General features: G+C 51.8%; 8 protein-coding genes across 8 annotated transcripts; 5 read left to right on the forward strand and 3 right to left on the reverse strand.

The window, feature by feature from the left end:
• The first annotated feature begins 939 nt into the window (after positions 1–939).
• On the forward strand, positions 940–5,350 carry SEPMUDRAFT_148011 (uncharacterized protein). The gene has a single exon (XM_016904648.1). It carries the CDS (start codon positions 1,048–1,050, stop codon positions 5,158–5,160), a length of 4,113 nt encoding a protein of 1,370 aa, XP_016762358.1. The 5' UTR covers positions 940–1,047; the 3' UTR covers positions 5,161–5,350.
• A 246-nt stretch (positions 5,351–5,596) lies between these two features.
• Positions 5,597–6,783, forward strand: SEPMUDRAFT_148012 (PMSR-domain-containing protein). Its single transcript, XM_016904649.1, has 2 exons — positions 5,597–5,992; positions 6,074–6,783. The coding sequence occupies exons 1-2, from the start codon at positions 5,728–5,730 to the stop codon at positions 6,424–6,426; spliced, it is 618 nt and encodes a 205-aa protein (XP_016762359.1). The 5' UTR covers positions 5,597–5,727; the 3' UTR covers positions 6,427–6,783.
• Positions 6,784–7,323: 540 nt separating this feature from the next.
• Positions 7,324–12,782, forward strand: SEPMUDRAFT_148014 (uncharacterized protein). The gene has a single exon (XM_016904650.1). The coding sequence runs from the start codon at positions 7,714–7,716 to the stop codon at positions 11,392–11,394; it is 3,681 nt and encodes a 1,226-aa protein (XP_016762360.1). The 5' UTR covers positions 7,324–7,713; the 3' UTR covers positions 11,395–12,782.
• On the reverse strand, positions 12,204–12,770 carry SEPMUDRAFT_39915 (uncharacterized protein; the record flags this gene model as incomplete). Its single annotated transcript, XM_016908762.1, has 1 exon — positions 12,204–12,770. One exon carries the CDS (start codon positions 12,768–12,770, stop codon positions 12,204–12,206), a length of 567 nt encoding a protein of 188 aa, XP_016762361.1.
• A 2,881-nt stretch (positions 12,783–15,663) lies between the features above and the next one.
• On the forward strand, positions 15,664–16,083 carry SEPMUDRAFT_41303 (uncharacterized protein; the record flags this gene model as incomplete). Its single annotated transcript, XM_016908822.1, has 1 exon — positions 15,664–16,083. The coding sequence occupies one exon, from the start codon at positions 15,664–15,666 to the stop codon at positions 16,081–16,083; it is 420 nt and encodes a 139-aa protein (XP_016762362.1).
• Positions 16,084–17,215: 1,132 nt separating this feature from the next.
• On the reverse strand, positions 17,216–20,089 carry SEPMUDRAFT_148016 (uncharacterized protein). Its single transcript, XM_016904651.1, has one exon. The coding sequence runs from the start codon at positions 19,739–19,741 to the stop codon at positions 18,467–18,469; it is 1,275 nt and encodes a 424-aa protein (XP_016762363.1). The 5' UTR covers positions 19,742–20,089; the 3' UTR covers positions 17,216–18,466.
• Positions 20,090–21,333: 1,244 nt separating this feature from the next.
• Positions 21,334–21,618, forward strand: SEPMUDRAFT_22183 (uncharacterized protein; the record flags this gene model as incomplete). The annotated part of the gene is made up of 1 exon (XM_016908350.1): positions 21,334–21,618. A coding segment is annotated over one exon (285 nt), but the record flags the coding sequence as incomplete, so codon positions are not given.
• Positions 21,619–21,966: 348 nt separating this feature from the next.
• On the reverse strand, positions 21,967–23,945 carry SEPMUDRAFT_148017 (allantoin permease). The gene is made up of 3 exons (XM_016904652.1): positions 23,121–23,945; positions 22,469–23,032; positions 21,967–22,352 (listed from the first exon to the last, which is right to left on the reverse strand). The coding sequence occupies exons 1-3, from the start codon at positions 23,829–23,831 to the stop codon at positions 22,068–22,070; spliced, it is 1,560 nt and encodes a 519-aa protein (XP_016762365.1). The 5' UTR covers positions 23,832–23,945; the 3' UTR covers positions 21,967–22,067.
• Between the last annotated feature and the right edge of the window lie 1,509 nt (positions 23,946–25,454).

The raw sequence follows: 25,454 nt of genomic DNA on the forward strand, positions 1-25,454 counted from the left end.
GAGTTGAGAGTGTAGAAGAAATGGATGAGACGGAAGGACTCGAATGTGATGTGGTACAGTAAGTTGTACATCCATCGGCTGGGATTGCTGCAGTGAGGGAAAAAGCATCTCTCCACATTGCTGGCCCCCCTATTTTTAGCTCCTGATCAGAGGTCAGAGCCGTGGCCTTCGCCGAAGCTCTGCAGATCTTCTAGAGCGCGGCGAGGAGAAAGTCAGCGTTCCATGGTCTCGTTTCATCACTCATCCTACCACTACCTAGGTCGCGAACTGGAAGAGGGTGTAGTGTGCATGTATGTAGTTGACAACATTGATATCGCTCACATGATGGTCACGATGATGATGATGATGATGAGATGTACGAGGGCGGGGGACGTTTGCAGTGATAGACAGCTGTTGCCAACGTGCCGATGCCAACCCGTATGGACGGTCACCGTGGCTGCAGACGGGATGTGAAGGATCATTGTTGGTGTCGTAGTACGAAAGAAGAACGGCAGCTCCCTAGGCCTGCATATTATAGCGGTTTGCGTGACGCAGCAACGGTCAAGCAACGCTCCCTCCCTTCATAGGACCTGTGGGACCGTGTATCGATCGGGCTCATTTGCAGCACCATGACCGGGAACCGAGACGTACAGTGGGACTCGGTGGGAGGTGGGAGGTACAGGTACCTAACATGTAGGTGGGAGGTGGGAGTTAGGTGGTATCAGGCAGGACAAAGCAACCACATGCACCGTTTATTATTATTAGGCCGCCGGTGCTCTGGTCTGGGTGAGATAGGTGGACATGTAGGTGAGGCAACGAAAAAGGGAGCTGCCTACAGGATCCATCCACACGCGGTGCCGGTGCTCTCCTCGCCTGGGATGCGTGACGGACGACTCTGCTAGCTCTGCCACGACGCTGCTGGACATGATATCTGAGGCAACCAGCTGCCAGCATGAGACGTTAAGCTTCGGTGTGCCCGTGTGCCAGAAGACGAGGATCTTGCATGCATGCCCATGGGAGCACGCATGCGGATAGGTCCATGAATCGCACGCGTATCTTTGCAACACCATGCCTGTTTCAACCTTCTCGTCGCTCCATCATTCGCCTTGTTCTCGAGATCGTCTCATATCGCGCTGGACGTCCACTCACAATCGGATCAATGCTGACGAGCAGCGAAGCAGTATGCAGGAGTTGGATGGAACGGGTGTGTACGAACGAGCAGACTGGCCCTTGTCGTTGGACACAGCAGCAGCAGCAGCAGCAGCAGCAGGAGCAGGAGCAGGAGCACTGAAAGAGCCACGGAGAAAGCGAGGTCGCCAGTGTCTGGAGCCGGTAGAGTTACACGATGGACGTGTGGACGAGGGCGCGGTGTTTCGCAGGCTGGAAGACATTAGTCCCACCATGGCCATCCTCGCCGATGGAGACTACATCACGGACCCCGAAGTGAGTGATATGGATGACGATGACGACGACGATGATGAGAGAGACTTGGACTCGATACGAACTCCTTCACCACCTCGTTCCTCGCAACATCAACATCAGTCTCGCTCTTTGCAGTTGCCGCTGCCGCATCCGTACAGCAGCGGTGGGAATAATGGGAGGAGTAGCAGGAGTAGTACGAGGAGTAGGAGCAGGAGGAAGACAAGTAGGAGGAGGAGAAGGAGTAGCAGCGACAGCAGCCAAGATTCACGCCAGCACCGCTCTCCGCTGCAGGGAGACCGGCGACAGCAGGATGCCGAAGTATCGCCAGTTCGAGAAGAGTCTGTTGCTGGATCCCGGGGAGTAGTGCCCAATTCGACAATCGCCGAGCAAGAGCTGGGGGAACAGGACAGCGCTGCTCCAGACCATATTACGCAATTGCAGCACCACGACCATAACGACGACGACGAAGAGGAAGAAGAGGAGGCAGACGAGGACCACGAGAGTGAACTGTACGAGTCGCGAGATATTGCCAGACCGCTGTCTTATGTTCCCAGCTCGCCGGGCCTGCAGCAAGGGCCATCGCCCAACACTTCACCACATCTGAGCCTGAACCGGGCCACGTTCTCCGCGCTGACCGGCTCTGATCCAGAGTCCCATCCACGATCGACTGTGAGGGAGTCGATGCACAGTCCGGACTGGAGATTATCTAAGAGGACTTCTATGTACAACACTACCCAATTACCGCATCAAAAGGAACGAGTGCGATACAGCTGGCAGTCGCTCCAGGACGACGAGCCCCATCGGCCGCGCATCCACGTCATCAAGCTCTTTTCGCAGTCTGTGACAGCTGCGGCAGGGTTCCCAACAGGCGAGGCATTCGGCTTTTCTATATCAGCCGGCGCGAGAAGGATCGCAGCGTACAACAGTGCCAGGCTATATGTGCTGCAGACGAATGCCTTGCCAGTGGGTATCAGCCAGGACTATGCGCTCAAGCGACGTCCACTGGACGTGGACCTCACCGACGAGGGCAACACCCTGGCCATTCTGGCAGACGGCCACACGATCAACGTGTATGAGCTTGGTCACGAACTGAGAAGAACCAAGACCATTACTCTCGACTTTCCGACGCATTGCATCACCCTTGCCCCGAGTGGAGGCATTCTTGCTGCAGCCTACGAGGGCGGCATTGAAGTGTTTTCCTTACACCCCAATGCACTTCCTACGGATCGTAGAGCTGTCCGCTGCGCCAGGATGGATCGTCTGATGTTCTCGGATGACGGTTCTACGCTTCTTGGTACTACAACCAGGATCAATGCCTCAGCAACGGTAACGGTGTCGGTTCCTGTGTTTCCTGCCCGTCCGGATGGACATCCAACCCACGAGGAGCTCAAGGAAGCATGGTGCTCTGGGCTATTGCATCCCGAGAACATACGGAATAGTAGCCATGCCACCTTCATGCGTGAGAGTAGGACCACATGTAACGACAAGGTGTTCGCCTGGAATGGCTTAGAAGACACATTTGGGATACTGAACGTCAGCGATATGAATTACGGCATGGTAGATTTCCCAGTTGTGATTTCGCCCCCATTATCGACATGTGGAGGTCTAGGAGCAGCGATTCACAGTTGCCCGTCGATCAATGAGCATGGAGAAACTGTAGCCATGATTGTGAATGATCGAACAGTACGCCTGTATGTTGTGCCGGCCGAGACTGAAGAAGACTACCTGGAGGCCCATAGCATTGATCATGAACTGGACGAGGGATATGGATGTCCATTCAGCGAGGTGAGGTGGGTGCACAGCTCTGCATCGCTCCCTGCGCCTCGAAATAGCCAAAGTCAGATTCAAGGTCGCTTGATTGTGACGAGTCCTGGAGGTGTCACGGAACCCGGCATGAGCGACGCCAGCGTGGAAGAGATTGAAGGTGGAAGAATCATCCTCTTCGATTTCGATGCACAATTTGCAGGCCAGCCTGGGCAGACATTCAACTTGACGCTGGGAAAGAGTCCTCCAGTAACACTAGACGAAGAGAATAAGAGCATGCATGAACAGGTCAATCTCGTGCGGAGGAGAACCGTCAACCAGAGCAAAAGCAGTGCACTGAATCAACGTCCCACGACTCTAGGAAGATCAGCGACAATGCATGGCAACCGATCCAACAGAAGAACCGGGCCCATGTCTCCTGGGGCAGTTCGCAAACCCAATCGCAACAGCGTGCTGTCAATCGGGAGCACACAATCGGACGCGACCAAGAGCCTGCCAGACCTGCATGAAGGCACCGAAGCAGGCGATGAGGTTCTCGAAGTGCCGTACGTGCAAGGTCAGCCTCGGTCACATGCTTCTTTGCAACGAGCAGCCACGAATGCGCAGCGACACCGCTTCCAGGCCTTGGAGGAGCGCACCCAGGCTAATGTCAGCGCCGACTCCAGCAGCGGGTTCTTAGCGCTGCCAGAGTACACAGAAGAGCCGAATGCACCACTGCCTAGCCGCTTCAGAGCTATGGCGGGCTTGGACGCACCCTCGATGTTCAGCCGTCCGAAATCTGCTGTCGTTATCAGCGTTGACGGTGGAACCGCAAGCCAGAGCATCACTGCCGGCTCGTCTTCACAGGCACCACATACCGCGCCGCCTCACGTAGGCGAGAACTTCAGTGCAGATGTTGCGTTTAGAGCTGCGAATGCCAGTAACTATCTGGGCGCCGAGCTGAGGCAAACAGAAGCGGAACGGGAGCGCAGGGAGCTTCGCAGAATTGAGATTGAACAAGAAGGCATGGACTCGGCTGAAGCACAGCGTCCACACAGTCCGGCTTTATCCACACAGAGTTCAGTCCGAAGCTGCTTAACCAGAATGGAGGGCCGACAGCAGGCGCGGCTCGAGCATCTGCCTCGAGGTGCTGGCACAAGTTCGACATCGAGCACTAATTCGGCCAGATCTTACAGTCCAGTACCTCTGAGCGCCGTAAGTGCATATGGAGGCTCCTTCGACGCCATGCCCCGGGGTCTGCAGCGAGCATACAGCAATGCTGTGTCACCGCTAGGCCCAGCGCGATCATCAGCTCTCACTGGTGACTGGCAAAACATTAGTCCTGTCAACCGTCCTACCACTTCTACCACTGGTCATTTAGAAGACGAAGACGCGATCTCGCCAATCAGCGCGTATCAGCATCTGCCCGTTGACAGGAGGTTTTCCAGCTCGAATCTCAACCGCTTCTCGACGCCAACTCGTGCAGTAGTCCGCCCACGAACAGCTACCGCTGCCACGATGCCCGAGGCGTCCTCGGCTCCGGTGGCAATGATGCCTGCTCGACGACTGCCACCACATGTGCAAACGTTTCGCAATGCGGCCGCTGCTGCCGCTGCCACTAGTGCTTCATCTACATTGTTCCCACCCGGTCAGCCACGAGACCATGTGCCTCTACGGACACCTAGCACGAGATCAGGCGCTGCCGGACATCCCATAACAGCATGGCATCCACCGGCGCCATCCAGTCCCCCTCCAGACTCGGTCAACAGCAAGGATGGAATGGTTCATGGGCATGGGCATGGGCATGTGAAGAATAATAGCTCTGGAGACAAGAGCAGTCATTCTCCGTCGATTGAACGAGCGAAGAAGTCGGGACGCTTCCGAAAGCATCAGAAGAGCGATCCTTTTGCTCCGCGTGGCCACACTGTTGAGCAGTGGGGAAAAGAAGAGGAGGCAAGCATGAACAGTGTCATGAATTGGGACAGCAAAAAAGCAGAACGATGTAGTGTGATGTAAAGGGGTACATGTACATGTACATGGTATAACGACAGTAATGACTTGAGCTTCGCGCAGCGTGGAAGTGTAGAGATAATGGATGTAATGAACGAGGGGATAGACCTAGGAGGTATGTCCATAGCGATAGCGCCGAGTGGCATGTATATATATACATGTGTAAAATGTATATGCTGTATACAGCTAATGCCTCACGATGTTCTTCTCTTTCCTCCCATATGCATAACAGAAGAACTCTCTGCCTTAGGCTGCAGAAGCTGAAGTTGGCAGTACATGTATAAGGTATGTACATGTACACATGCAACACATGTACCTCCAGTGTACCTGTATGTACCTAGGTAGGTGGCAAAATAGACGATGACGTAAACAGAACCCATGCCGATGGATACAATCAATAAATACAGGTCCAAGTACATGCAGGTAATGTAGCTCCGAACACATCCTTTGTCACGACCTACACATCAGAGCACTCGACCAACAACAACAACTCTTCTCACTATTTTCCTTTCGCCATCATCCACAATTGAGAACAAATACCTTCTCGCGCTCCTCTTCCTAGGCGGAATCACCATGTCGTCCTTCATCCAACGCCTCTTCCGACCCTTCTCGAGCTCCACCATGCACTTTGCCGGCGAACAAGGCGCCTCCACGACAGCCATGACTCTTCCCGAAGGTGCACAAAAGGCCACCATTGCTGCGGGATGCTTTTGGGGAGTGGAGCATATGTACAGACATGATTTTAAGGATCGTGGGCTGTTGGATGCGAGAGTGGGTTATATTGGAGGTGATACGAAGGATCCGAGTTATCGGGCGGTTTGTTCGGGGAGGACAGGTCGTGAGTTTTTTTTTTCCTTTTCTGACCCCAGTTTTTGTGAAGAAGGTTGGGTGTGCTGACATGTGGTTTTCCAAACTTCAGACGCCGAAGCGTGTCAAATCGTCTTTGACCCTTCCAAAGTGTCGTATCAGACTCTCTTGGAGTACTTTTATAAGATGCACGATCCCACGACTGCGAACCGCCAAGGACCAGATACGGGATCGCAATACCGTTCGGGCATCTTTTACCATGATGAAGAGCAAAAGGCGATTGCGGAAAAGGTCACCAAGGCTGCGAATGAGCAGTGGTGGAAGGGGAAAGTGGTGACGGAGATTTTGGAGGCGGGTGAATGGTGGGATGCGGAGAAGTATCATCAGATGTATCTGAACCACAACCCGGGGGGATATGAGTGTCCAAGTCACTTCTTGAGAAAGTTCCCGGACTTGCAGGTTTGAAGAGGAGAAGGAGAAGCAGAGAGGGACATCAGTGGGATGAGAAGAAAGATAGCAAATGCAAGACGTATCTTAGGGATGGATCGGGACAATGCGACACGTCTACATGCTCTGTGCTGCAGCATTGGGAGTTGATAGGACAACACAGGACGCGATCTCTTCTCCATGCTCGGACTATCGGCGCAAACCGCTATAGTGCTGAAGACATGCCAAATCTGCCTATTATAAAAACTACCTTATATCCGGAATAGTAGATACTATGGTACTCAATTCACTCACCTAGACAGCTTCGAGGAGACACTAGTACCTGGTGAATAAGATAATCGGATAGCGAGAAGCAGTTCTGTTAGTCTATATACGGTATAGTTCCTAATAGTGAATATATATATCGGACGTATGTGGTTCGTATTATAATGTAACCTCCAGTGGCAGCCAGACGTGGCACAATGGCGACGGCATGGTGAGTGTAACAGTGTAACCAGGTACCTAAACATGTACTGGAAAGAGGCAGATGCATATCGTCGCGACATCATTCTCTCCCTTTTCGGCTTTCTCAGATCCGAGGGAGGGAGGAGGGGAGGGAATGGTTTCGAGAAGAAAAGGGTCTGTCCAAGCTTTTGCTGTTTAGACGGTTAGCACGATTCTATTATAGGCATACGCCATACGGTGGACACGCTCAGCCTCACACGTGGGGACGCTGGGTTGGACGGCGACGGCGACAAGACGGCTGTTTTCACTACCACCACCACCACCACCACTACTTTGACTTTATTCTCCATTTATTATTATTTTACAATATTATTATTGTAGAACTACACCTCCTCCTACACTCCTACTGCTTCTGACTACCATCCACTTCATCCACTGCTTTTTCAATCACCCACTGCAGCCATCCTTGGCAGCCGGCTTCCCTTCTCTGTCTATATACATTCTTCATCCCACGCGCAACCTTCTCTTGGTGTCCACCGCATAAGGTACTTCCTAGCCTTATCATCGACCTTATCGGCCAGTCGCTACCACTCCGCTTGTACAAAAGTACAACCACGTACAGGTACACATACAACCGAGCAGGATAGTACACGTAGTAGTACATATTCTACAGAGCCGTGAGAACTGCAACTGTCTTCTTCCGTGCACGAGCTCGAGAAGGATCGTGCTCCTCAGCTGCTGTACCAGGACGGTCCACTTGTTCGTGTCAGGTTCCACTCCATCCTACATCTACTGCCACGCCAATGCCCGTACATCAGCTCCGCGACGCCGCCGCCGCTGTCCATTCATGAGCTGCTCGCCATGAGAGCGCTTCCGCGCCGCCGCGTCTGGTCGGCCCCATTTTTCACCCTTCTCACGCGCTTCTCCCTGCTGTCGTTACTGCTCTCCAGCGCGCGCGCCGCCTTCATCACCTTCGAAAATTGCCTTCCCGAGAGCACCGTCGACTCGGATCCTCAGCAACTGCAGTTCACGCCCTACTGGGTCGACGCTTCGTTCCTCTCCGACCACCGCTTCGCACGCTCCCTCAACCTGACCGTCTACGGCAATGTCTCCGGTCAGCAGTTTACCGGCGATTATCCCCCTGCGGACAGTCCGCAATGGCGAGACAAGAACGATACCTTTGGCAAGATTGCCAACGTGGGCACTGACAACAAGTACGCCACCTTGACTGCCGACTACGATGTCGTGACCTATACCGCTCACCACAATCGTGGGCAGGAGTTTTGTGCAACGCTGGTCAATGGCACCGGAAGCTGTCCGTTGGGTCCCTCCTTTGATGCGAATCGAAGTGACCCCAACACCCTCCCTGCCTTCAGCCTCAATCAGCCATTCAACAGCTCCTACGCCTTCAGCACCATTTCTACCACTCTGCATCTCATCAGTGGAGATGTCGGAGGGGCCAACATGGGCTGTATCAGCGTACAAATTACACCGGATCTGGGAAAGAGCATTGTGGGATTGTTGACGTGGCTGCCTGCCGTCATTCTGATTCTGAAGGGCGTGGCGACGCTGGCGGCCGCTATATGGTCACCGTGGGGAAGCGAGGATATCTTCAGATGGAGCAGCAATTACGGAAGAGATGAAGATTTGCTCAGATTGGTGACTCCCGGCTTTGGAGACTGTCTGCAGTACATTCAGTTCATTGTGCTTACTGGAAGTCTGACCTTGCAATACCCGGGCTTCTTTCGCCCAGCCGTCAGTCAGGCTTCCTGGTCGACGCTGATGTTTAATCACAGTTTCGTCAATGGCGGTAGCACACAGAGTCTGGTCGATGGGCTGTACAGCACGAATGCGACCTATGGTTTGACGAGAATGAGCCAACTCGTGGGCTTGCAGGGCGACTCTGATATTTGGGCTGGTATGGCCATATGGCTCCTTGTGATTGCCGCAGTGGTTGTTGCCCTCTGTCAGCTGGGATTTGTCGGACGGTGGCTGTTCCACATGGCGACTCAAACTACCGAGGAGGACTTGCGCCAAAAGAATTTACCATTCACTCTCGGAAACATCATCCGGCTGCTGTTCAACTTCTTCATCCTCCCCATTGTCGCGCTGAGCTTGTTCCAACTGGTCATTTGGTCCCGCTCGCCGATCAGTGTCTCGGTCTGCGCCGTCATCCTCTTGCTCATCATGGTGGTCTGGGCCGGTTGGATATTGCGCTTCATCTTCAAGACTAAACCGAGAACGCTGCTGTTCGACGACATGCCAATCGTGCTGCTGTACGGGCCTCTATACAACACATACAGCGATAGCGCAGCGCCATTCGCTCTGGTACCAGTCTTCATTACATTCGTGCGCGGAGTCGCCATTGGCGCCATTCAGCCCTCTGGTATCGCGCAGATCATTGTCTTGGCCATATGCGAGGTCATCCTCATATTAACTCTGAACGGATTCCGGCCGTTTCAGGGACAGACGAGCATGAATCTATACCATACCTTCTTCGCCACCATCCGACTGGTCACTATTCTCCTCATGATTGCATTCATGCCCAGCCTGGGCGTGACAGAAGCACCCAAAGGGTGGATAGGATATGTCATTCTGCTCCTTCATGCGTGTGTGCTCATCTTCGGCTTCTTCTTAAACTCGATGCAAACACTGATCGAGGTTGTTGCCCGCAGCATGGGCGCTGGAGGGGACAAAGACAACGGGGCTGTTCGAGGTAGCATTTTGAACTGGCGTGCGTTGAAGAAGCGACCGGATCGAACGAGAGATGCTGCTGATCGCGGTAGCATGATGAGTAGTGCTGCGATTTTGGGTGCCAATACTGCGTATGGGACTCGCAGTAGATCGATATCGGCCAGCAGTCAGCAGCTTTTGAACCGCATGAGCGGCTTCGAGAACTTTAGCCAAGGAGGAGAAGTTGTCAGCTCCCCAGATGTCGACGTGGAGAGCGCAAATCAGCAGGGCCACCCCATGACGAGTGGTGGCACATCTACGAGTGGTGTCAAGATTGAGACAGATGGTTATTATCGACCTCCACGACCTAGAAAGACGACGATCGAGACCCTCGGGGGCACTGGCGCAAGGAACAGTGGTACTGGTGACTTCCCGTACCTAGACTCTCCCACCGGTCCAAGCGGACACGCACGAGATGCCAGCTATGACAGCAATGCTTTTGGGTCTCCAGCGCCAGCATACATCCGTAACAGGACGGGCTCGAATGACGAGACTGCAAGGTACGAGCCAGCGAACCGGACAGATTATGCTGTGCGTGAAGTCGATCAGTATTATCGAGGTCCGGCTCTGAACGAGCAAGCCACGAGAAAGCTGAAGACTGGACCGGCAGATCCCACGGGACCTGCGTCAACGGCTCAGAGCTGGCTGAACAAGTTGATCTTTGGCGTCAAAGGAGGCAAGACGAAGGATCAGGGTAAAGGCTTTGAAGTTGTGCGATCGGCAAGAGCGCCGCCTGGCATGTCCAGAGAGCCGGAAGACGGCGTAGAAATGACGACCAGCCCCGGTATGCATCAGGAACTGTATCAGGATATGCCTGATACGCCTGCTTCGCCAACTCAGGCCGTCGCTGGTGCCGAGCGTTCCATGGATGACGCGCCAGACAGTCCCGCAACGCCTGGCTTCCACTCTGGCGGTGCAACTGCTGCAGCCGACATGATGGCTTTGGATTCGGACCCGCGGCAAACCGGCGACAGTTTCGACTTTGAATATGGCAATGTACGCGACAGCGTCATGACAGGACACAGTCGTCCACGGCCCAACAGTGATGCGCTGGGCATGCCCGTCTTGGAGCCCATCACGTTCGAACATGCCGATTCGATCGGTGTCGCCCCGACTCCGCCACGCCGAGCAAGCGATGCATCCACAATGGGGGGCGACGTAGAGGCGCCGGGAATCAGGTACTCGGATCAGCCGGTTCCGATGCTGGCACCCATTGAGCGTAGTCCCAGCATTGCTCTGCCTTCGAGGTTCAATAGTACTGCTTCGCGCTTCACCACGAACCAGCAAAGCCCCACAGGCGTCTTGAGTGACGGGAGCGCACCCTCACGACTCCCTGCGAGTCGTAGTGCGGCTCCGAACAATGCTGACATGGTAGAGACTGCTGGTGGATCGGACTGGCTTCGAGCGGTCGACAGTCTCAGTTGGGGTGACCACTCTCGCCAGACCAGTGTGCGTAGTAGCCAGCAGGCACAGTCGTCACAGTACATGGCGCCTTCGGTGCCACGAAGAAGTTCTCGAAGACCGCTCAGCCAAGATGTGGGTGCTGGAGGAACGACGTATCAGGCTCCATCTCCCAATGTGTTTGAGGGATTCGATAGTAATGGAAGCACACCTGATGTCGACGACCGGCCCCGACAGGGCTCCATGGCCAAATCGAACTATGTGAGTCATCACCGGGCGCAAGATAGTATTTCGAGAAACAGCATTGGAGCAGCGGCGGCATTGCGAGAAGGGAGTGCCAGTGTGGAGTATGGCACACCGCCAGCACAGCAGGACGACTACCTCGGGTCTGCAGGGCGGCTGCTTTGAGAATGAAGCGGGCCACATGTGACTTGACTACATACCTTCTTATACATTATAATATCATGGGGAGGGTATGGGGAAAATTTTGGGTTGGTGGGAATTTAGCGAGGCGTTCTTCGTATGGGTTTGTAGGAAGCGTTTTTTTTTATTGCATGGAGATGGCGCAATTCTCACGTGTTACAGGAGTGAGATGATTAGACTGGGAATGTGAAAGGTCGAAAAAGTTCTTGTTGTTCTTGTACATGACGATGAATGAACATCTGAGGAGAGAGAGAGAGAGTCAGTAATAAGGTCGATAGATGCAGTATAATATGGGAAGGTCTGGGTTGTCTGATGTCGTGTTTTTTGCCACATTTTCACTTGGTACACATTCGCGTTCTGTCCTTGTCATCCTGCCCCATTCATCCATCCATCCATACATCCATCCATCCATCCCACTCACTCAGTACATTGTACATTGTACCAGTGATTGTACATTATACCATCCTGTTTCAATCTCTTTTCCTCGGCCTTTTTGAAGAAATTCCGATAAGTAGGTAGGTCAGATACCCAAGGTACACAGGTAGAATACCTAGGGACCTTACTTTCCTCCACCAGCAACAACAGTCTTGGGCCTCCCCGCCGCAGCATGCGCCTGCTGAATTCGCTTCTTGTCATCATCCGCATACGTTCCCGCTCTCAAATTGACTGTTTGGAGCAAAGAAAAAACAACCCCGGGCATCGAGTCAGCATAGGTTTCTCTCTTTTTTTCCTTTTTCCTTTCCTGCTTTCCATTTCAGGATTTCTTCCTTTCTTATTTTCCTCTCGTCTTTTTTTTATAGGGATTTCTTCTTACCATCCTTCTTCCCCGCCTTACTCAAACTCGAAAACCCCACTCCATAATTATACGTCAACGTGCCTCCAATATTCGCTCCGAGAAGTAATAATCCCAAAGTCAAAAATTCTGCCACAACGAAGCTTGTAGAATGCGCATACACTGCTGAGTCGTCTGTCGATTCCTTCATTTCCATCCCTTCAGAAACCTGTCGTCTCGAATACCAAATCCAAGTCGAAACAGCCAACAAAACATCCATTGCCACAGCATGTGCAATCGTCGCTTTCACTTTCGTCTTGACCGTTACGCCATCAGATTCGTACATTCCTTGTTTTTGAATCATGGTGATGAGTTCTCTGCCGCCTGTCACAACGGCTGGGATGGCGGTGAGGAGGCCCAGGGAGAGGAGAGAGTGGGCGGCGGAGGTGAGGTCGTGGGGACCCAAGAGGGAATTTTGGAGGGAGGTGGGGAGGGAGGCGCGGGTGGAGTGGAGAATGTCTAGAGTAAAGGAGAGGAAGAGGAAGGAGATGGGGAAGTGGACTGTTGCGGGGTGGATTGGTTTGCCCATGGTTTTTCTTTTCTTTGGGGGGATGAGGGTGGTGGGTTTTCTTGGCTGGTTGGTGTGGTGGTGGTGAGGGTATGGTATGGTAGTGCAGAAGAAGAAGGTACGAAATAATCAAAAGGAAAGTAGTTGACCTGCACCAGGTCCTTTATGTAGTAGTATACTTATACCTAGCCAACGATATTTTGATGAGCTGATGACGGGGGTAGAGGGGGAACATGCTGTGCAAAGTTGCCTTTTGTGCTCTCTCACATTCACAACTCCCTCCAACCAAATAATCTGCTTCACATCCGAACTTTGGTGCTCGGTGTCGGCTTGTCCCTGGTCAGCATCGGAGCACAGGAGCAATCATCAGAATATGAAGCTCGATGATTGGCTCCAACCTTCTATCATCCTGTACCTCTTCGGCTCCCCTAGTTCTATTTTTGATTGTCCGTAAGAACGAAACATTTTCATCTCTCAACTCTATCCATTAATGCATGAATGACAATGCGGAAGCAGGAACAATTGAGACTATAGATGCCGAAGGACAGGAGGTACTTGTAGGTGGTAGATCTTGTCGGTGCCGAGTGAAGACTGCTCACTATATAGCTGATGTCTGCCTTAGGTACAGACAGGTATCTATAATATTCCCGATGCTAACTCTACCTGTACCTACATGTACATGTCGCTGTAGGATTTGTGGTCCCCTCGGCTCGAGGCAACTCATTGATATTAGAAGGGATGAAGATAAGCTACATACATAGATGCCTTGAAGATGAGACGCTTTGCATAAAGTCAGATGGGAAAGAGTGTATGGCAATCGAGCATGGACGTCTCTCCTCTCTTCCGAGTACGTTCAAGATATTGTTTGAAGCTGGGATCTCAAGTACGGGAAGAGGTACCTACCTACCTAGCATTATGGTAGGAATGCTGTTGTAGAACTATTTCATAATGTTTTCTCACGACACGAACAAGACAATGTAGGGCTACGAAGGAGGGTTTCGATAGCATGGATTGCCTGTTGATTCTCTCACATCATCACCACCACCACGACCACGACCGCCTACCCTAGGTTCTACTCCAAAGCGCCCGTCTGTAGCAAGAGAGAGTTTTTCGAGGTTGGTGAAAGGAGAAAAAAAAAACATATTTTCCGCGCCTCACGCGGTGAATCTGCATTGTTTTCCAAGGTGCCAAGTAATGCCCTTCTGCCGATAAACCAGGGCTATACATCGATGATAACACCATAGCCCGTGGGCCAGCTTCAGAGATAAGCTATCTCCATGTGAAACGGCCTTGCAAGTGCTTGTTTCTCTGGTCTCTGGGGGGAGCTCGTGAGCCAAGTCTAGTAACAAGTAGTTTTATATTGCAGAATATGAAAAAGAACAGAATTCGACTTCTTCAGCTGTATATATACATAGGTAATGTAAAAGATGCAAGTTCGTCTAAATGGCGCATCGACCAGGAGGCATCGCATCGCATCGTATCGTACCTTACTGTAGGTTTCAATAGTTGCTGCACTGCGGCTCTCCGCGGCCAGGCCAGGTTCAGGTACAGCTTTGTCCCAGGCCTATCGATTCGAACGACGGGGAACAAAAGCTTGGTGACACATGTTTTTCCTTCCTTGGGCTTGCCTGCCTCCCATTATACCTAGTAGTGTACTGTACGCGTCGTAGCAGCATCATCATCATCATTAACATGAATCGCGAGTCAATGTCCTTCTCCACTCAGCGTGGACCCGCTAGACTACTAGTTTGTTGATGAATGGCTGGAGAAGTATGTGTAAGGGAGGTAGCTAGGTACATGTAGCTAGGAGCCGAGGAGATGGTGTTAGTGCCCCTCCCCTGTGACCAAGAGAGAGAAGCAGAGAGAGAGAGAGAGAGAGAGAGAGAGAGAGAGAGACGAACCAGTTCACAGGCCATGTTCAAGCATTCCTTTCACAGAGCTATTCCTCATGGATGGCCACGCGACACGAGACACCAGATGAAGCAGCATCTCACTGGAGCATTAGCCGAAAATGGTATCTCTTTATGGGGAGGTAGTATCCCGGAGCTGGAGCTGAAGCTGGAGTTGTTGGGTGGGGACCTGATTCAACGTGTGAGGGGTGGACGTGTAGGCGAGAGAGTGAAATAACTTGCAAACTTGCTTTCCAAGACGAGAATGAGACGGAGACACGGCTGGGCTGCTTCTACGCTACTGTGCTACCACTGTACATGTTACTTGGGCCTTGGCTCTACCACTGCTGGGCGAGGATGAGTACTGATATAACAAACAATACGGAAGGGTGGGCCACGCGACTGCTTCTCCCCTCGCGTGCCTACAGCATACCTTAGGTAGTTCTAGAACTACCTACCTCCCTTACCTGTACATGTACGGTACCGTTGTCCTGCTGCCATCATACATACACTACCTACCACCTGCCACCTGCCAGCTTTTTTTGTTGGTGGGCGTTCTGCTGAACCTGAACCGACCTTGCTTGTCCACATCCTGCCTGTTTACCTGCCCGCCTGCTTCTTCGACTCGCCTCGCCCACAGCTGATATCACCCTACCTCGCTGTACTCAATCGAACCACCGACGACCACACTCTGCATTGCCCACACCGTCACCATGCCCGCACGAAACAGAGGCCAACGCCGCCCCGCCATGTACAACACACCTCACATCCGCAACGGAGGCTTTGGTGTGCTCCAGGTAGAGGCCGTGGCAAATCGTGCTGCCTCCATCCAGCGCCGGCATCTCGCTGCCAGTCAACTGCGAATGCGCGCTATCGAGCCCGATGAATTGAGTTCTTCGGAATGGGTCCGCTTCCTAGTCATGGAAGGCAGAGAGAGGGACCGTTTCATTTCGGATTTTGCCAGACAGAGAAGAGAAAGCAGCTCCAGTAGCAGTAGCTCATCCTCCAGCGACCCAACAACAGACATGGACCGCGAAGTGGCACATGACAAGGCCGAGGAAGCGAGGCTGGAGGCAGAAGATGCTCGAAGAGAAGAGCGGCGAGCCATCCTGGATCCGACGAGATCGCCCACTCCACCGTCACGAGGCGGCGCACGGAGCCCTGGTGCAGGGACTACGCCGTTTGTCAGTCTCTGGGCAAGGCATATCGATGACATTGAGCGTGCGGAACACGAAGGCCTGACTTATACGCCACGGAGACCCATGCATGTCCGACATGCTGCTGATGCCGAAGATGCCCCACCGGCATACAATAGTATCATGCCTCCTCTGGGTGAGGCTCCGCCCGCATATTCCCCCACTTCCGATGATGAGGAATCCGGGGGAAGGAGGAGGAGGAGGAGCAGAATGAGGCGTTTCAGTGACCACTATCTGAACCGTTTCTAGCAGAATGCAATCTCATTGGTATTCGTCTCGAGTAGATGCGAACAGAGCATGGGAATGGGCGGTTTTCTTTTTTTCTTTTTTTTTTCCTTTTTTTTGCCCCCTTTTTGGGGAGGGAGAGTTAGGATTCTCAGCTTCACAGCATAGCTGGCATCTACCAGCAGGCAGGTGGTGTCCATTAGATTTGGCTTTTCGGGCAAAGTACAACGAACGAAGACGAACAACGAACCATGAACGACGACGACGAAGATGCACTTTTTGATGGAATGAACGTGCACCACGAGAGAACCTCTGACTTGCCACGTCTGGGACACATAAACACACAGACACGCGTATGCAGAAGATAGATGTTGGTCAGAATGAAGTGATTTGGAATGAAAAGTAAAAAGCTGTTGGTTTCTTTTGTTTCTTCTTTCTTTTTTCTTTTTCCCCTTTTCTCTCCTTTTTTCCCTTTACGTACCTGACTAGCAGTGAGAGTGAGATTGGCACCACCGGCAGAGCAGCTGGAATCATGTCTCCCCTACCTTGTAGATGTAGATATATGTACATGTATATCAGACCAGGAGACGACACGGTGCACGACACGACGTGCACGAAACGAAACCGATAGAGAAAGAAATGGAAAGAAGAATATAAAAATAGGTAATCATATATAGGTAGTCCACTATATAAGTCGCTGTAGGTAAAGATATTGTAGTTGTTTGATTTGTTTACTTATTTATTTATTTATCTGTTTGTTAGCTACGGTAGGTAGATAGATCAGGTAAGGTAGGTAGGTAGGTAGGTAGGTAGGTAGGTAGGTACGGTAGGTACGGTATCAAGGATATTGACGCTACATGTATATCCCTATATATGTATATATTCAATGTTTTAAGTAAGGTAAGGCGAGTATAAGGTAAGGTAGCCATGTACATACTTCTGCAGTAAGCAGTATAAAGAGGAAGAGGGAGAAGAGAAAGGTAAAAGGTACAGTAGGTAAGATAAGATAGGTATTTTGATTTCATCTTGTCTAAATACCTCAGGTAGGAAGGTACATGGTATGATGGCTGGAAATTCCCTCCAAGTGTTTAGTTAGCAGCACAGTGATTCATAAATTATTGAGGGAGGGAGGCGGAGAGGGAGGGTTTGGTGGTTGGTGGGATGGATGGATAGATATATCGATAGATAGATATATGTACATATGCTCTCTCTCTCTCTCTCCCATTTTATTTTGGGGATCAACTTCTGCTGCTGCTTCTTCTTCTTCTTCTTCTTCTTCTCCTTCTTCTTCTTCTTCTTCTTTGCAAGTCTCGCTCACTCAATTTGCAGCAAAGGTTTGGTTCCCTCGGACGATTCTGATTCATTCCAACCAGGACGCTTTTGCAAATGCAATGCCTGCCTGCCACGCCACATCGGCTTTGCCCTTCATTCTCGGCTAAGGAGGGAATGTATGTGTGTGTGTTGTAATCAGAGCGGATAAGACCCAAGGTATTTCTTTCTCTAGGCGGCTCAAGTCGACAAAAGGTCTTTCGTTTCTTTCTTTCCAGCCAATGGAGAGTGAGTGAGAGAAAGAGGGTTCTGGCTCGATAATAATCATACGGTCTTTTTCGGTTCCCAAGAGTACTACAGTGAGTACACTTCGGTGTTTGTGGTATCGGCCCTATGGTTGCTTGGTCTGCTCTCAAGTGTGATATGCGCCTGCGTGAGTCCACGTGATGCAGCAGCGGACACGCGCAAGGTTATCATTGCTTCTTGAGGCAGAGACAAGTAATGCCGGTGTCAAGGCACTCAGAGATATTGCGACGTCCGCAAGAAGACCCTCTTCCAACAGGCGCAACATCATCAAGCAGAGGCGTCGTCGTTCGGCATGTATGAGGAGCTTGCCTTCTATAGCTTGGACCAGGTTAAGCATTGTTTTGTACTTTTCTCTCTCCCTGGTATCAATACTGCCAGGCCAAATGACTTGCCGAGTGCTGCGCGACCACGAATGAATGAGCTTATGCACAGGGTCTAGCATCCTGCTCCGTGTACAGATCTCCCTCACGGCTTGTCCCCAAGACAGAGAGATTGTTTCACGCACGCTCTCTGACCTTTTGTGGCTCCGCACTAGTTTGACGCGAAAGTCCCGAGAAGAGGCTCGGCTCTGGCCCTGCCGCCTTCACAATTGGCGGGAGACTGCATGTTTGGCATTGCCTGTATGGAGGAACTGACACGCGGCGCAGTGGCTGGGTCGCAGCGTCCACGAAAGACTTGAGAGTGCCAAGCGTTTGGCACAACAACATGCCCCGATCACGACGACGATTATGCCAGTCCTCGACGCGAATGGAACATGCACGTGTATCTCGAGCGGTGGAAATAGTATTCATCCAGGCTTACATGGAAGCGAACTGGTGATGATCGAGAGCTCCTAGCCGTGAATGATTGTGGTTGTTGTTGTTGTTGGAGTCTCCGTCGGTGTCGTGACCTCTTCTGCATCGGGGCCGAATGGATCTCCTTCGATGAACTGTCCCGTCTCTTCGTCCCAGCCTTCAATGTCTCGCAACAGTCGTACATATGCTTCCGGTACCAAGCCTTGATCGCCATTGGCCTTTTCCGCCACCAACCAGCCTTGACCATGGCGATACGATACCATAATCACCTCTCCCTCGGTGAGCCGGAGCTCGTTCTCATTCTCGGGTTCGAAGCCATACAGAGCGAGTGACGGGCCCGCGAACAGCTCTTCGTCCTCGGGTCCCATGCTTTCTCGCTGCGGGGAATGGTGCAATGATGGCTCGGCGTCCAGGGGAAGGTCGGAGTCAGGGTCGACGGGCTGTGAAGTGTGGAAACTGCGATTGGGCAGAGTGGTGGCGGCGAAATGTGAATCTCGTCGAGGTAGTTGTTCCCCATTTTCGGAAAGGATAAAGCCTCGACTCTGCCGCAACGCATCGCGTCCCGCGGGATCATACTGTTGCGGTTGCGATTGCGACCCTTCTTCCTGTGCTTTGCTGCGTCCTTGCGACTCTCTCCGGCGCCCTCGCTCATAATTGGGGATATCGTGGAATGATCTGCTTTTGCGGTGCTTATTAACCTTGAACGATGTCTCATCTTCGCCCCAATCATCGCCTGCGGTGCCGAATGCAGTGCGTGGCAATTCCTCCATGTCTTGCTCGGGATCACCATATAAGACACCATCCCCACCCCATGGCCCCGCATGCCATCCTTTGCCCCCTGATGTACTGCTTTCTGCGCTTTCTGATAATCTGCGACCTGCATCCCACCCTGTTGGCGCGCTCACACCGGACTCCTCCTCACTGGGACCACCGAAATGCATCGAATGGTACGCGGGATATGCAAAGTCGCGGACTTGCGCATACGACAGGTTCGAGCTGAATGCGGGTTGCACTGCTGATTGCGGTCGTGATCGATCGGTTCGAGTAGCGGGAGGAGGAGGTGGTGGTTGCGCCAGCTGCTGCGACTGCGACTGTGGCATTGGGTTCGATGCTTGGGACGATCGTCGACGGTCTCCTCCTGTTCGTTCTGATCGATCCGCACGTTTCTGCGACCTTTGCGACATGGTCCTCGAAGGGACAACGGCTTCCAGCTGGTCTTGCTGCGTCGCGAGACCGAACGAGGCAGGCGAGGGTGAACTGCCGGTCGTGTGTTGTTGGTATGGTGCAGATGCCGCCGACATGACCTCTGCCATCCTTTCCTCCCCTTCACAGCGCACCGTGGCTGTCTCGTGCCGTCCACTCTGGCCCCGTAGATGCTACTTCTACCGTTCACCACTTCCCAAGAGGTTTGCTTGCTTGCTTGCTGCGACGATGCTAGCGAGCCAGCCAGAACAACAACAGCCCCCGGCACACGTCTCGAACCTGACCCTGCAAATAATAAGACGGTACCTAGGTTTCAACGTCCTGCACTCTTCTGACTCTCTCGCTCTATTGCTCTCTCTCGCTCTCGCCCTCTCTCCGTCCTCTACTACACGGTACTGCTTCTTCTCCTCGGTAGTCCAGACAAAAACCCCGATTGAATCTCGTTCAGACCAGCTGAAGGTGAGAAGCGGAGCCGCCCACTTATTCGCCTCTGTTGTGCCGTTTTGGTGAGATTATTACTGGCACGGGGGGGCCGCCGCCTCGCAGGCCGTTCGTTGCTCGCTCGCTCCCAAGCTTTTCAGGCGCGCGACAGACTGGTGGACGGTGGGGTGCTATATATAGCCTGCGAGCATATATGTAAAGAGGCGGGGCGCCACAGGCGAGGAGGGCTGGCCCAGAGCCCTTTTATCCCATAGTATACTAGTCGTAGGAGCCGTGGTAGTAGCAGTAGTAGTAGTAGCAGCAGCAGTACTAGTAGTAGTCGTACAACAGGAGCGAAATAATACGACGCTCTCCCGGAGAAGTAGAACAAGGAAATGTAGTGTACAGGACACACCGAATGGGAGGCATAATAATGATAATAATGGCAATGAATCAATGAGACTCGATCACTGGAAGAGAAGGGGTTCCTCTATGCGGTAAGAGACCAGACCTACACTGGTCCTAGTCTCTAGAGGTACAGTATAGTAACTTCGGGGGGACAGGTACCAGGAGGCCTTGCCTGTATGGCGAGACGGCAGAATGGAGGCGCCGCGGCCAGTGTTTCAGAATGAAGCTCGGATTCCACACTTCAAACCGCTGCTAAACCGCTTGTGTCACATGCCCGTCCTCGGGATCGTGGGGTGGAGCACGCACGTTTTGTCAGCGTGACCGCCACGGGACGAGGAGGAAGTGGGAAGTAGTCTGTCGTAGGAGTTGGTACCTGGTAGCACCTCCTAGTAGGAGGTACTGTAGGAGTCAGGTTATACTACTCTACGGCGTCTACGCTAGGAGGTACTCTCTAGAGTCTCTACCCTCGCCTCGCTTCCTCGTGTCGACTGCGTTCCAGCCAAAGTGCCAACGTGCCAAAGCGAGCTTCTCTCACCCGCAGCATAGTATTGTTGATCATCATCATCATCATCATTGTTCCCGCCTCGGTCGTGCTGATCGGCTGCTTCCATTGCCACGGCTTTCCTGTGGCCTGTCGTGCTCCAGAACTACCTTACCTCCTACCTCCGTACCTCCTACTGCTTCTCGTGGTGGCGACTCGGTAGCGAGCTGGAGGGAGGAAGCACGGAACGTTCTCCCAGCTGATTATTATTATCATTATAATCATTATAATTAGCGTCTTGTGGAGGAGGCGGGGCGGCCACGAGGATCACAAGTATAGGTGGTACCACAGCACATACACACAGAGGTACTGATGATGATAATGATGCCCGACGGGGAGGAGGAGGAGGAGGCAGCTGGGCAGATCCTGAAACGCCGCCTAGAAGACTTTTTGCGAAACAGAGAGCCACCCAAGACATTTTGTCCGTCAGAAGTTGCCCGATCGCTGACTGCAGAAGAGCTCCAGCAGCTTGCTTGTGGCGAATGGCGAGATGCCATGTCGGCCATTCGGGAGACTGCGTGGCTGCTGCGCCAGGAGGGAATGTGTGAGATTGTGCAAAAGGGCGAGTCTGTGGGTGATGTTGGACCTGAAGATGTTCGAGGCCCTATCCGAATCCGGCGGCGAGCGGCGGCATGAATGAAGGAATGGTGGGAGGAGAGAGGGAGGAAGGGAGACTGAGACTGCTTGCACATGTGACTAACCTGCTTTGCTGATGGATGATGGTATTGTTGTTCGAAACCTCCTGTCCAGACCCGTCGAAAGTACAAGAATAGCCGCAATGCAGATTATTGTGTAGCACGACGCCAGTGTGGATCATCCTATTCTTGGAACATGGCACACGGTATGCGAAAAGAAAACACAAGACCACGTCCGACGGAAAAGCAGTGAGCAAGTTCAAAATGCATCGGCTGTCGGATCTAGAAAGCCTTCACTTTCATCTGGCGAGGACCACGGATTTTGCCGAAAGGTCTTCATATCATCTTCGCTGCAAGGAGGTTAGGTAATGTCTCTATCGTCAAAAGCCCTACTACAGCTCTCTCAAGCCTCTATCCAGTTGAGGCTGGCTCTCACAACCGATATCGAAACCCCATATTCTCTCGATCCGTCTTATCCTTGAACTCTACATCACTCTCGTACACCATCCCTCCGTCGGCCTCCAATTTGTCTCTGCGTCGATTCTCGAAAACGTAATAGGTCTGCAGCACTCCAATGAATATACAGGAGACCGCGCAGACCACGATGATGGTCACTTTGGCGGGGATGTACTGAGGAGAGGACTGGGCGGTGAAGGTGAGGGGTCCGAGAATGTTGCCGAGACAAAAGGACATGAGGAGGAGGGCATTCATTGTGACCTGCGCAAAAAAAGAAAAGGTTATAATCAGCTCCACGAAGTTTGTGATGTGTTTGGTTTTCACGGTTATGGATAGAGGAGGCAGAAGAAGAAAAAAAAAAGAGTATACCAACTTACCTTTTTCGTATGACCAGCATAATTCGCCGCGACCCACGAGTACAACGAAGGTAAACTGGCACCAATAGCATTGGTGAGATAATTCCCAATGAGTTTTCCCGCTTTATCATTCGCTGGTAAAAATGCCATGAGAGAACCCCCGAGGACTCCTCCGATGAGCAATAATACAATGACTTGCAATCCGCGTTGATTGAACCTTCCTGCGAGTTGCGTGGAAATGAGAATTGACACGATGCCCACGGCGCCGGAAGGGATAGAGAGGAGCGCGGTAGTTTTGCTGTCGTAGCCGAAATTTTTGATAATGGTGGCTTGATAGCTAGATACGGCTCCGTTGGGGACGGAAGAGGCGATGGTGATGAGGCAGAGGAGCCAGGTCTGCGGGTCAAGGAAGCATTCGATCATTTGTGGAGGTTTGAAGTGTGTGTTTTCAATACCGGTTTGGTTTTCGCGGAGGCGGAGGACTGCCCAGACTTTCTCTTCGTGCGTGAGGCGAGAGGACATGGGCGTGTTGGGGAGGAAGAAGAAGGTTGCGATGCCGACGACGCAGGTGATTAGACCGACTGTCTGCATATGGTTGGGTATCGTGTCAGCATACATAGTAACAGTATATAGGTACTTGTTAAAAAAGCACTCGATGTGAGCAAAAACATACCAGAAACATAATTTGCCACGAGTAGAACGTCCGACTGTTTACGTGCTGGAATCCGTAGGAGATGAGACTGCCAAATATCGTTCCCGTTCCCGTTCCCAGATACCACAATCCGACTCGTTGCGGTTGCTCGTTCCTCTTATACCACATACTCGTAATCAAAATCAGACTCGGAGCAACAGCAGACTCAAACACTCCCAGGAGAACTCTCGTCGCGACGAGAGCACCATAATTCGTGCAAGCAGCAGTCACGGCCACAATGACACCCCAGAAGAACACCATGGTGCCAATATATCTCGCCGTCGGCAATTTCTGCATTCCATACGCATGCGGGAATTCAAAGGCCAGATAGGAGACGTAGAAAATCAATGCCAGATGACTGTATTCGTCCTTGGACATGTTCGTATCTTCTTCGAGACCCATGACGTTGGCGTAATTGATGAGTGTTTTGTCGAGGTATTGGAGACAGTAGCACATCCACATCAGCGGCATAATCATCCAGTCGATTTTTCGGACGAGACGCTTCTCGTCTTCGACTGTCATTTCACGAACTGGGCCTTCGTGGCGGAGGAAGTCGAGGGCGGCATCGACATCGGCGGTGCTGCTGCTGCTGAGTTCTTCGACTTGGCCGACTTCTGCTTCGTCGTGGCCGCGAGAGGAGGTCGAGGCTGTCGTCTTCACTACTTCCTTTTCGTTGGACGTGGAGGACGCCATACTGGTTGATGTGTCTCGTTTTGCGTTCTCGTAATACTACTAGTAGTCCTACTGCTACTGCTACTGCTACTGCTACTACTTGATGAAATGGACGAAGCAAGAAGGAAAAGCTGCGCGACTAGACTTACAGCAACAAACAACGCATTTCTCCTATCGACGACCTATCTACTCTTCCCGCGGCAATATGGCGAAGATCGTCAGACACATTCAGGAAGGTAGGTAGTACAGGCACGCGTAGTGATGGAGCGGCCATGTCTGTGATAGGTGGCAGACGGCGCTTCCATCGAGGCTGAAGGATAACGGCAGACAAGGCAGACGGGCAGGAAAAGAATGGATGGTAGCAATGTGATGAGAGCAATCATCATCATCATCATCATCATCATCCATTCAACCCCTTCCTGTGCCCTCTGCATCCCCCGCGATAAGGTCCGCGAACCAATAACACAGCAAGTATTCATAATGAGTGCTGCTCTCAGCATGAATTCTGATTTGCTGGCATATGGGGGAGACTTCGTTTGGATTTCGGCTCCTGGCTGGAATTGCTTCAAAGTACAAGGGGATTCCACGTCGGTCGGGGCCAAGAGGAGATAGTCAGCGGGCATGAATCGGCGGGGCTATGGGCAGCCCTTGGATTCGTCTAATCGCAGCCCTAGACATAATGCTACGTCACGCACCCCTATATCTCGTTATCAACGTAATACAGCATTACAGCGAAATATGTATCTAAAGTATTTCGTACTAAAGTATATTATACTAAAGCATATCGTACCAAAGTATATCGTACTAAAGTATATCGTACTAAAGTATATCGTACCAAAGTATATTACATCTATCTTCTCGTTTATACCGAATATATAGGAAATTCTCTAAAGTAAGTACTAGAACTTTTCTCCTCTCTCCCCCTCTCCTCCTCTCCCCCTCTCCCCTCTCCTCTCTCCCCTCTCCCCTCTCCCCTCTCCCCTCTCCTCTCTCCCCTCTCCCCTCTCCCCTCTCCCCTCTCCTCTCTCCCCTCTCCCTAACTTCTCGCTTCAAACGAATTCTTAGGTATTTGCCGGCTAGTCGTTAATATAGATATTCGGGCGGTTAGTAAGAGTATTTCTTAAAGAACTAGTATTTGTAAGAAGGGCCTAAGAGATAGGCTGCTCTGCAAGTTGCTTAATAGAGAGGCGGAGGGCAGTACGGGATAAACGAGGCATTTTCTAGAACTTATTAGTACTTTTCGTTTTCAACGAAGACTCTCTCTCTCCTACCGCAATCTTGTTATTCGTTTGACGCTAGGTCCAGATACCCTAGAGAATTACCTAAAGTTCTACTATAGTATCGGCCTAGGCACAACTATATAGTATAAGATCAATAGGATTAAGGCTAAGAGGAATATTTCTATCGCTAGGTATAGCGTCGTTGGATGCCTAGTAGCTATTATACTTAGGTATACTACGGTTTTGGCGCTAGCAATAATCCCTAAATTTATTAGCAATCTTCTCGTTCTTAACGAAAAGGAGGATATTAACTTACCTTACCTAACCTTCGGTACTAACGTTATATCTAGGACCTAGCTGAGATACCGGTCCCTAGCGATTAGTATATACTATATAGCGGTTTCTCTCGTTAGGAGCGAGAGTT

The sequence above is a fragment of the Sphaerulina musiva genome (genome assembly GCF_000320565.1).
Source record: "Sphaerulina musiva SO2202 unplaced genomic scaffold SEPMUscaffold_3, whole genome shotgun sequence".
NCBI classification, from domain to species: Eukaryota; Fungi; Ascomycota; class Dothideomycetes; order Mycosphaerellales; family Mycosphaerellaceae; genus Sphaerulina; species Sphaerulina musiva.